This window comes from Lissotriton vulgaris, chromosome 2_1 (genome assembly GCF_964263255.1).
Source record: "Lissotriton vulgaris chromosome 2_1, aLisVul1.2, whole genome shotgun sequence".
Lineage (NCBI taxonomy): Eukaryota > Metazoa > Chordata > Amphibia > Caudata > Salamandridae > Lissotriton > Lissotriton vulgaris.
The window spans coordinates 320,677,122-320,689,697 of NC_141687.1; the positions used below are offsets into that span (position 1 = coordinate 320,677,122).

The 12,576-nt window shown below is 44.9% G+C and overlaps 1 protein-coding gene across 1 annotated transcript in view; it reads right to left on the minus strand.

Annotated features, from left to right (window-relative positions):
• Positions 1-12,576, minus strand: part of ITGAE (integrin subunit alpha E) — a 771,961-nt gene that overhangs the window by 83,241 nt on the left and 676,144 nt on the right. Inside the window, exon 25 of the mRNA XM_086955032.1 lies at positions 9,678-9,755. Within this exon, the coding sequence (XP_086811158.1) occupies positions 9,678-9,755 (78 nt within the window). The remainder of the gene's footprint in view (positions 1-9,677; positions 9,756-12,576) is intronic.

The window sequence follows — 12,576 nt, forward strand, 5'->3', positions numbered from 1 at the left end:
AGGCGGTCCCAGTGTCGGGGGCCACCAATGCTCGTCCCATTTCTGTGCATCACTGCCAATTAGGAGTACCTCGGTTTTGGATGAGTTCAGCTGGAGACAGTTCTTTGACAGCCAGCTTGAAATGGCCAAGATATCTTCTTGGAATTTGACTTGGTCCACCACAGTGTCATTTGAGAAGGTGAAGATAAGTTGTGGGAATCAAAGAATATTGATCATGCCTCCTTTCCATAATCCTGTTGGGGTATCATCACCTGAATGGCTTCGAGAAATATAGCCTTCATGACTTTGGAGAAGGCATCAGCGATTATGAGAGCATGGAGGCCTGACATCACTCATCTGTGACGGCCCTATCATGAGAAGTAGCCTAAGATTATGGATAGTGCTGTTTCCAGGGGAGGAGTTCGAGGTTTGCATTTTCCACAATGGGAAATGTGAAACAAATTTTAAACAATGGGAAATATGACTGTATTTACAGATTTGATAGCCACTTAGGTTGAAATCCTTCCATAGGGTACCACATGGTTCAAGTGAGCTGGGTGTGCGTAAATGATCCAAGGTGTATATGACTTATATCTCCCTCTTGTCCCATGTAATTACTTTTGCACCCATATGGCATTCCACCGCATAGGTATCCCTTGGTGAATGAAACTGTTCAATCTTTCATGTGATCAAGGCCTCTTGCAGGCTGAAACGCGTCATGGTAGACAAACAGGTCCACAAATGAAGAAATAATTTCTGCACAGATTCTGGGTCTGCATCGTCCATATGCTGAGGACTGCATTGGCGACAACTCATATATATATATATACTAGCAGCACGCCCCAGCGTTGCCTGGGGCAGAAGGGGGCTGGGGGCAACATTTGCGGATTGCGGCAGCGTTGCCCGGGGCAGAAGGGGGCTGGGGGCAGCATTTCAGGCTTAGGTGCACTCCCGCCCGGCCCCGGCCCGCCCCAACATTGCCCAGACCGCCTCCCGCCTCCCGCTTCGCCTTTGCCTTTGCCTTACCTGAGCCGCCGCTCTTCCCCGCGCTCCGGACTTCACCGCCACTCCTCGCTGCTCGTCACCGCTCCTCCCGCCTGTCGTCATCACGCATGTTGCGGACATCGCTAGGTCGTGGCCAGCGCTGTGTTGCGGCCGGCGCTATTTTTAGGGGACTACTTTGTTTTTAAAGTTTAATTTTTAAATTTACGTATTTTTTTTATTTTTTGCAGCCTATGTTCATCTACACACCCTGAGGATTACAACAATGTATTGGGTGTGTGGATTGGCGCTGTGGTTCCCGAGTTTACCTTGCCAAAAGGTTTCTGTTCTCTCTTTATAATAGTAGTATATACCTAGCCCTGAACCCTATAAATACCCATGTACCTCAAAACCCAAACCTACTGCTGAACCCTAAAAATACCCCTGTACCCCAAATCCCAAACCTAGCCCTGAACCATAAAAATAAACCTGTACCCCAAAACTCAAACCTAACCCTGAACCCTAAAATACCCCTGTACCCCAAAACCCAAACCTAGCCCTGAACCCTAAAATACCCCTGTACCCCAAAACCCAAAACTAGCCCTGAACGCTTAAAATACCCCTGTACCCCAAAACCCGAACCTACCCCTGAACCCTAAAAATACCCCTATACCCAAAAAACCAATACCTGTCCCTGAACCCTAAAACTACCCCTGTACCCCATAAACCAAAACTATATCTGAACCCTTAAAATACCCAAACGCCTCAAAACATATACCTCAGTACCCCAAAACATATACCCCCTATACCCATACTTAACTTATCCAAACATTTAAAAAAAACATGCTTTTACCATTTATGCATTTACAACGAATTTCGTTGTAAATGTATGCGTGGTAAAAGCATATAAAATGTAATGCCATGCGTTATAATGGCATTGCGGAGTCATGATACTTTCGTAATGAAAGTATGCGGAGTGATGGTATGCGGAAAGAAAGTTGCGGAATAATGGGTGTTTACCCTCCCCAGTATGTACATTGGTGGCACGGCGGCCCACATCTCCAGCAACATACTCATATTTTTTCACCACCCATTTGAAAAATGCACAGGTCTCTCTCATAGATGGCCAGTACTGACATCCACTTTTTGACACACATCCTGCCACAAGTTCTAGAATTGCGAACTTTAGAGCTGTGGAGCTACGTTCGAATCTTGGCATCAGCTCAACATCCTGTGATTCCAGGCAAATCGCTTTGTCTCCCCGTGCCTACCACAAATGAATGTGTTCTTCTGTAATGTAAATTGTGCTCATGCCATGTTATCGAGTTCGCGCTATATTATATTGCAAGGAAAATTAAATCAGGGAAACTCGAGTTCATACACTACTGAACGCGCACTCTTAAGTGCATCAGCAGTGCACTGTGAACTGGAGCGTTTCACAGGCCTCTCACAGATAAGAAATGCTATCAAAACGAAATCCTACAAAACAATATACTACTGGCCAATTCATAACCGGACAACGCCGGGACGGGCTGCTAGTATATATATATATATATATATATATATATATATATATATATATATATATATATATATATATATTACCTTCTGGCGGTCGCCAGTAGGTATATATAGTTAGGACCTAGTTACCATAGGAAATTCCGAACATTCTATTGGGAATAACTTTGGCGCCGACTGAGGGATCTGCCTGTAATTTTCCTTAAATTTGCCTCGCTGCGCTACGCTCCTACCCTGAAAGTTTCGGGGGGGGGGGGGGGGTTCATCAAGCGGGGGCTGATAAAAAAGGGGGGTCCCAAAACGTGTTTTCCCCATGTTAATTTCCATAGGGACATTCTGACAAGGCTACAGCTCGAACGGCTGAATGGAATTATGCCAGATTTGGCAAAATGGTAGGGACTGGTATGCAGCAGTGCCTTTTGTATGTTTCGTGTAAATCCCTCCAGCAGTTCTTGAGAAAATTGAATTTGAAATTTTTCAAATGGCATTTTCGATGGGACCTTTAGACACGGCTACAGCCCGAACGGCTGAACGGAATTACACCAAACTTGGCAAAATGGTAGGGACAGGTATGCAGTAGTGCCTTTTCTATATTTGGTGAAAATCCCTCCAGTAGTTGTTGAGAAAATTGAATTTGATCAAATTATATATCTATATGCGCTCACCGTACGTGCACCGTACTCGTACGGTACGCGTACCGTACGCGTACGTGCGCGTACCCTTACGTGCGCGAGCGAGTTTCTGATTGGCTGGCAGTCGACTGTCAACATTCCAAACTGTCCAAACCAGGAAGTGGTGGCCACCATCTTGTTTTTCAGGAGAACTGAGGCACAAGAGAGCCCAAAACAAGAGTGGAAAACACGAAAAAGGGGCAGGGTAGAGACCCCCCCAACCCTCTAGCCCTTCTCAGGGGGTCCAAAAGGACCCCCAAGGGCAAAAAAAAAAAAAAAGATCACAGGGTACGCGCACAGTACGCGTACCCCGCGATTTAAAAAAAAATTTACAAAATTTGCACTTGGTGGTCCTTCTGGGACCCCCTGAGAAGGGCTAGGGGGGTTAGGGGGTCTCAACCCTGCCCCCTTTTCGCGTTTTCCACTCTTGTTTTGTGCTCTCTTGTGCCTCACTTCTCCTGAGAAACAAGATGGTTGCTCAGGTGGTCCCAGAAGGATAATAACATATATAAACGTTATCCGCTAATAGAATTAGCATTTACAAAACCTTTGACATTTACTGAAAAAAAATATAGGTTTCACGCATGATATAGTTAGGAATTAGCATTTAAAAAACCTTGCAAATCCACTGAAAAAACCATAGGTTTCAAGCCTTATATAGTTAGGAATTAGCATTTAAAAAACCTTCCAAATTCACTTAAAAAACCATAGGTTTCAGGACTTATATAGTTAGGAATTCGCATTTAAAAAACCTTGCAAATTCACTTAAAAAACCATAGGTTTCAGGCCTTATATAGTTAGGAATTAGCAATTTCAAAACCTTGCAAATTCACTTAACAAACCATAGGTTTTAGGCCTTATATAGTTAGGAATTAGCATTTAAAAAACCATTGAAATTGCTCCTATATAGTTAGTTGTACTAACTATATTTCGCGCACCCGCAATCCACTGCTGATGATGTCACATATTACATCATTCATGACATGGTCAATGACATCACTGATGACATCACTGATGACATCTCAAATGACATCATTGATGACATCACTGGTGACATCTCATTTGACATCACTGATCACATCACTGATGATATCATTCATGTGATAATAAGATGCACCTCCTCACACTCTAATATAACCTTTGATACACCCAGTGTTAACTACAGACTACCATTCTTGAAACCATTGACACACCAATACCAGTTACTACATACGCACTCACTGATTCCTAGGTCTACACACACATTCACTCATTCACCCATAGAATCATTCATACATACAGTCACTCATCAATACAACACTATCATATGCACTCATACACTCACACACTGCCACTCATCGATGGAGTTACTCACACACCTAGTCAGTCATGCAAAGAATCAATCACACTTCCATTTCCTCAACTATACAGTTATACACACAACACCTTACTTATTCAAACATATACTAACACACACTTACTCTCTTATACAATCACTGATACAAGTACACAATGATCCATATACCCACTCGCACATTCACTGGCTCTCATGTATAGTCATTTACATATGCCAACTCTCACATGCACTGTGTTTTACATATGTACTTACTTGCACATGTAGCACTGAGATATCCATTCACTCACCAACACACCCATGCACACAGTCAACCGCCCATATAGCTGTTTCCATGTGCACTCTTGAACTCATACACCTAGTGAATCAACTGCTCACACATTTATGCACAGAGTAATACACCTCCCAGCCACCCACACACACACTCAGTCTCCCATTCAAATACTTGGGCAACCAATCAATAACCCATATAGCCACTCATATAGCTACTGATCAACACATGCAGCAGCTTACACAACAACAGACATACTGATGCACACATTCAGACAGGTTAGTCACTAACCCATGCATTTAGTAAGACACATTTAATCACTAACTCATACAGTCAGTCACGCACCTACTAAATCCTTCATCCAGACACTTATACATCCACTCATTCTTCAATATGTAAAACATATTTAAACTTTACAGAAACACACCGTCACTGAATGATGTCATCAGTGATGTCATCAGGGATGTCAAATGAGATGTCATCAGTGATGTCATCAGTGATGTCATTTGAGATGTCATCAGTGATGTCATCAGTGATGTCACTGACCATGTCATGAATGATGTAATATGTGACATCATTAGCAGTGGATTGCGGGTGCGTGAAATATAGTTAGTACAAATAACTATATAGGAGCAATTTCAATGGTTTTTTAAATGCTAATTCCTAACTATATAAGGCCTGAAACCTATGGTTTTTTAAGTAAATATAGATATAGATAGATATATAAATTCTACGCATTTCTGGTTTGGCACACCTCCTGAGAGCTCTACAAAGTTCTTTACTCTGGATGTGAAAATACAGCCAGGCAATGAAAGTACAACCAGGCAACTCAAACATAATTCATAGACATTTCTGTGGATCTACCTACCTCCCGGATCTGATGGCAACCCCGGCGACCTCAACACCTGCGGCACACTGCATTAGTTAAAGGGAGGGGGACACATGGCGCCTCTCCGAATCTTATTAGGCCCCGCCGACCCCATCCCCGGGGCTAAATTCATAAAAAAGGGGAGGAGGAACTGCATGGCCATCCTCCCAGAGCCTTAAAAGGCCCTGGGGACCCAATCTTCCATGGCTGAACTAAAATTTAGAGGGAGGGGGGCTGCAACTAAGCTGTTAAGGCCCTGGTGACCCAATAACCCAGGGCCAGCTCAATTACTGAGTCCTGTGGACCCCACTGCGGGGACAAAGTAGTTTCCCTGCCTGCATAAGCATGGGCAGGAAAAAATATGTTTGCTCCATCCTGGTGGGAAAAGGTTAAAAACTCCCACCGGGTGTGTTCAAACATGCCGCCCCTTCTTCCAAAAGCGCTACAGTGAAGACATATCTTCTCTCATTCGACTGGACCTTTAGAAAGGCTCCTGCCAGGTGGGAGCAGACACCCTGGTGGGAGCATGCAGAAAGACCTGCTCCTGTCGGGCAGAAGCATTGACGGCTCCTGCACTATGCTGGTAGCTGGCATGGGCAGTGGGGGCTATGGGGCTCCATCTGTGGAGGGTACCCTGAGAGGGCACTGGGACACCCACCTACAAAAAAAACACAAGCCAGGAGAAGGGTTCCTCAAAGCCACAATAGACTTGGGAAATATGGTGGTCCTGCCCCTCCACTTAAGTTAGCTGGTGCCCCAGGACCTGCTAAGGATTGTAGAAGGGGGCTGCGTGGCCAACTCCCTTTTTTAAAGGAATTTGATGGCAGGGGATGGGATACATGGGCCTATTAAGGCTTGGGGCGAGGCAACACAACCCACCTCCCCTTTTCAAAGAAATTCAGGCGCAAGGGATGGGGTATCCGTGGTCTATTACAGCTTGGCTTGGAGGCGGAATGCCTTCTCCCCTTTGAGTTAACTGCGGCCCTGAGGGATGGGGTGCCCAGGACCTATTAAGGCTCATGGATTGTGGGGTGTGCACCCCCTTAGTTTAGCATATCTTTTGGACCCATTGATGAGGTCCCTGGAGTCACTATTGGCTAGGGAGGGGGAGCTGTGTGTCCCTTCCCCTTAATTACAAAAAGCACAGGGGGATGCAGCACCTGGGGCCACTAGTGGCTTGGGGTGGGGGCCATGTCCCCTCTTCTACACTTAGACTTTGACCCTGGAGGATGGGGTTCCTGGAATCCACTTGGGCTTGGGGAGGGGAGCCACAAAATAAATGTTTTTGGCCCTGGGTGATGGGGTCCCCTTAGCCTCTTAAGGCTCGGGAGGGAGGACCATGCACCCCCCTCCCCCATAATTAGTGTATGGCCCCAGGGGATGGGGTCCCTGTGAAGCCCTACCATTCGTACAGCTTGTTATGCCCATTTCTCACTCGGCCCGATGCCTGCCATCATTAGGGACTCTTCACCTTTGGTCAGGAGAGCCAGGGGGTCAGCATTTGGTTGGAAACTGGAAATGAGAATGAGCCAGCTTTGATTTCCAGATGGATCAGGTATGTTTTTTTTTTAATGTATTCCCCTCCAGGCTATATCTTATATGAAGTCATTGGCAAGGTTGTGTAGAGGCAGTTGTGGGGACACTGGCCTCCCAGCTGGGACTCATTACTTTGCCCTTTTTGAGGGATAGGTCCTTTCATTCAGGGATCACGTGTCTCCTCCGATACGTCCTCCAAGATGATGACAAAAATGATGCAGGGGGACACAGCACTTCCCAATCATGGGACATGCAGCTTCAGACGAATACCCTGATACCCTGCCATTACGGCACTCCCCTGGCAGCCTTCAGTTCCCCTTTGTGCGTACCTCACCATTCTTATCCACCCAGCTCCTGGGGCAAACTTCCAGCGCACATCCTGGCAGGCCATGGCCAGCCCCAGTCCGCAGGTGAGGCAAAACGGTACATTATGTTTCCCACCTGGTGTGTGAGATATGATTTCTTCACCATGTGCCTTCCGCCTGTCCCTGATGACTCGGATCCACAGGGGCAGAGGCACTGCTTTCCACTCTTCTTGCCTGCCTGGTCCATGGGTCTTTCTCCCAGGGCATCTCCTGGTGGGCTCTTGCCAGCTCTAGCTTGTAGCGGTATCAAGGCCATCTTTCATAGTCTGCCCTGTCTCAGGCTACTCGCATTCTAATGTCCAAGAAGAATGGTGGGATAGGTTTCACTTCTTGCAGTCAGTGCTGAGGTTCAACCGCAATCTTGGTGGCACTTAATTTGAGGCGGTGGTTGCCATTGGAGTCCACAGGCAGTCATTTTTGGGGACAGGCACTTATATTTTCTTATGAGAACTATACTGAGAGCAAGAAGGGTTAAACCATACAAACGGGAAAGAGAAAGATGGAAAGTCATCACAAAGGGTGAAAGCAGGAGCCTGCAAGTGCCTGTAAGTGTGAAATAAAGGGGCAAGTAGTGGATTAAAGAGGTATGCAGTGGATTTAAGGTGGGTTCAAGAAAATGTAGCCTTGGGATTTGGCGCTCCAACATTTAATAGCGGTGGTCAAGGGCTTCTGAGCAGAGCTTAAACTTTAATCAGCAGTGATTTTTAAACATAATCGGACTGCTCCCTCTTCCAGCCCTGTTTAAAAACCAGACACTGCTGATTAATCCAGCCAGCGGAGTGGTGGAATTTATTAGTAATTCCATGTTACAAGAGTTATGCAGAATTGCCCAATTGCTCCAATTCTGCCAGCAGAATTTAAAATTCCGCTCACCCTTACTTTTAATAAGAAAAGTCAAGGGGGTCAAGGGTGGCCACCGGGAACTCAAGAAAGTGTTAGCAGCTCCATCCAAACTTCGAGTTTTTCAACTTCTTTCAACCATTTATTATCTCAAAACGCTTTTCTACTATTTGAAACATTAAAAAGCTTCTTCGACAGAATGTTCCAAATAGTTTCTATTTGAAAGTCCCAAAAAAAGGTTGGACAATTTTGAGCTTGTACTTTTGACATGATGTAAAATACAAAGCAGACCTTTAAGAACTGGTTTGAAATTTCTGAAAAAAGAAGGAGGTTAGAAAATTTTAGATAAGAATTCCAACGTGTACAACATTATTACATATTTTTCAAATTAGCCAACTTCTTCTTGAAAAATCATCGCACATATTTTACACATTCACTGATAATTGCTCAGAAATCAGAAATGTATTTCACAATTGGAACTTTTTAAAATGATGTCAAGAAAGATTTTCAAACAATTTCACTGTAAAAAAATTACGTTTTATAACTTTTTAACAAAAATATCCGATTTCTAAAAGCAATGTAAAATATATTTTTACTAAACCAAACCATTACAAAATCCAAAATAAATTTCAGGACTGTGCAACTACCAATTCTATCCTTCAAATGTTTGTATACACCTGACAATGGAGAGAAACATAAGAGTAAAGAGTGAAGAAGGGGAAGAAGGGAGTGAAGTATTCCATGAGAGATAGGAGGAACACATGATAGGTGTAGAGGCGAAAGGGAATAATGGCAGGAAAACAGGGGAAAAAGAGGGGTGGGGAATGGCAAAGGTAGTAAAACAGAGAAAGAAGAATGTGAAAAAGAGAGTGAATAATACAAGAAGAAGTGAAGGGGAAAAAGAAAGTGATTAATGGTTTGAGCATGAGAAAAAAGAGTCCGGAAGTATGAGGGGGGTGAATGACAGAAGCAAGTGATGACGGGGAAGAAGGCAAATAAATGATTAGAGTGCCTGGGTGAGAAATATAGCATATTATAGGAGGAGTGAGAGGGTTGGGGACTAGTGAGAGGAAGAGAGTGGGACAAAGAAATGGAAAATAGAAGAAGAATGAGAAGGCTGTTTGGATGGAGTAGAAAACTGAATGATAAAATAGAAAATGGGAAGAAGGGGCCAGATGTAAGCAGCAACGACTAAGCGAGGAGAAGTAGGGAGCCCGTGATAGGAGTTCCGAGTACAAGGTTTTGAAAGTAGAGAATGAATCAGAGGAGTAGAGAGAAGGGGTTGGGGAATGGTAACAATCTTGATGTTTCTTACCTAGAGAGGACGGCTGTGAAGGAGTGTTTGACAGGGAGCCTCTTCTCTTGGGTCACAGGAATAGCACCTTCATTGACACTAGAGTAAAAAACAGTGAAACATTGGTCACAGTTCTGTCGGCTGGGTGTTCTACCTTATAGAGCGCCAGGGCATTATTTATTGTAAAGGATATGACTGGGGGTAAACACAGGCTACCAGGGGCTTCCCAAATGTGAGGAACCTATTTCTGAGTCATTTCATGGAGCTAGACCTTTCATTTATGCGAGGGAACAGTGTCCGACTCATTACATGGATCTGGGCCCCTATTAGAATGTGAAGGACCTGTCTATGAGTTATTTCACAGAGGTACATGGAGCGAGACCCTTCATGTATGTTGGGTCGGGCCCATTTGGAATGTGAGGGACCTGTCTCTGACTCATTCCATGGAGCCGGGCCCTTCTTGAATGTGCAGGACCTGTCTCTGACTCATTTCACGGGCCTTGACCCTTCCTGAATGTGGGGGACCTGCCTCTGATGCATTCCATAGAGCCTGGCCCTTCTTAAATGTGAGGGACCTGCCTCTGATGCATTTCAAGGAGATGGGCCCTTCTTGAATGTGAGGGACCGATCTTTGATGCATTCCATTGAGCTTGACCCTTCTTGAATGTGCGTTATCTGTCTTTGATGCAATCCATAGAGCTTGACTCTTCTTGCATGCGCGTTACCTGTCTTTGATGCATTCCATGGAGCTTGACCCTTCTTGAATGTGCGTTACCTGACTTTGATGCATTTCATGGTGCTTGACCCTTCTTGAATGTGCGTTACCTGTCTTAGCTCCATTCCATGGTGCTTGACCCTTCCTGAATGTGCATTACCGGTCTTTGATGCATTCCATGGTGCTTGACCCTGCTTGAATGTGCGGGACCCGTATGTGATGTATTCCATGGAACATGACCCTTCTTGAATGTGAGGGGCCTGCCTCTGACGCATTTCATGGAGCTTGACCCTTCTTGAATGTGCGTTACCTGTCTTAGATGCATTCCATGAAGCTTGACCCTTCCTGAATGTGCGTTACCTGACTTTGATGCATTTCATGGAGCTTGACCCTTCCTGAATGTGCGTTACCTGACTTTGATGCATTCCATGGTGCTTGACCCTTCTTGAATGTGCGTGGCCTGTCTTAGCTCCATTCCATGGTGCTTGACCCTTCTTGAATGTGGGTTACCTGTTTTAGATGCATTCCATGGTGCTTGACCCTTCTTGAATGTGCGTGGCCTATCTTAGATGCATTCCATGGAGCTTGACCCTTCTTGAATGTGCGGGACCTGTCTTAGCTCCATTCCATGGAGCTTGACCCTTCTTGAATGTGCGTTACCTGTCTTAGATGCATTCCATGATGCTTGACCCTTCCTGAATGTGCGTTACCTGACTTTGATGCATTTCATGGAGCTTGACCCTTCTGATATGTGCGTTACCTGACTTTGATGTATTCCATGGTGCTTGACCCTTCTTGAATGTGCGTGGCCTGTCTTAGATCCATTCCATGGTGCTTGACCCTTCTTAAATGTGCGTTACCTGTCTTAGATGCATTCCATGGTGCTTGACCCTTCTTGAATGTGCGTGGCCTGTCTTAGCTCCATTCCATGGTGCTTGACCCTTCTTGAATGTGCGTTACCTGTCTTAGATGCATTCCATGGTGCTTGACCCTTCTTGAATGTGCGTGGCCTGTCTTAGCTCCATTCCATGGTGCTTGACCCTTCTTGAATGTGCGTTACCTGTCTTAGATGCATTCCATGGTGCTTGACCCTTCTTGAATGTGCGTTACCTGTCTTAGATCCATTCCATGGAGCTTGACCCTTCCTGAACGTGCGTTACCTGACTTAGATGCATTCCATGGTGCTTGACCCTTCTTGAATGTGCGTTACCTGTCTTAGATGCATTCCATGGTGCTTGACCCTTCTTGAATGTGCGTTACCTGTCTTAGATCCATTCCATGGAGCTTGACCCTGCTTATATGTGCGGGACCTGTATGTGATGTATTCCATGGAGCTTGACCCTTCTTGAATGTGCGTTACCTGTCTTAGATCCATTCCATGGAGCTTGACCCTTCTTGAATGTGCGTTACCTGACTTAGATGCATTCCATGGTGCTTGACCCTTCTTGAATGTGCGTTACCTGTCTTAGATCCATTCCATGGAGCTTGACCCTGCTTATATGTGCGGGACCTGTATGTGATGTATTCCATGGAGCATGACCCTTCTTGAATGTGCGTTACCTGTCTTAGATCCATTCCATGGAGCTTGACCCTTCTTGAATGTGCGTTACCTGACTTAGATGCATTCCATGGTGCTTGACCCTTCTTGAATGTGCGTTACCTGTCTTAGATCCATTCCATGGAGCTTGACCCTGCTTATATGTGCGGGACCTGTATGTGATGTATTCCATGGAGCTTGACCCTTCTTGAATGTGCGGGACCTGTCTCTGACTCATTTCATGGAGCTTGGCCCTTGTTGAATGTGAGGGTCTTGTCTCCAAATTATTTCATGGAGCTGGGAGCTTCTTGAATGCGAAAGGTTTTTCTATAAGTCATTTCATGGAGTTGGGCCTTTCTTGCATGAGGGGGAACCTGTCTCTCAGTTCATACAGACAGCTAAATCCTTATTGACTGTGAAAGACCAATTATTTTACTAAGCAGGAATTGACCACGCATGAAACACACTATTCCCACAAATAAATAAACGGATAGCAGTAGTTTATAAAACCGTTTGCCGTGCACCTTAATATCTACACCTTAAAAATAGATATAATTACTTCTACCCAAAGGTATCTTATATCTCCTTCTGATTAAAGAGTATCTGGTATTTGCATTAGAAACTATAAATTGTGCATTTCCACCTATTAGATTGGCTACTCAAATTTT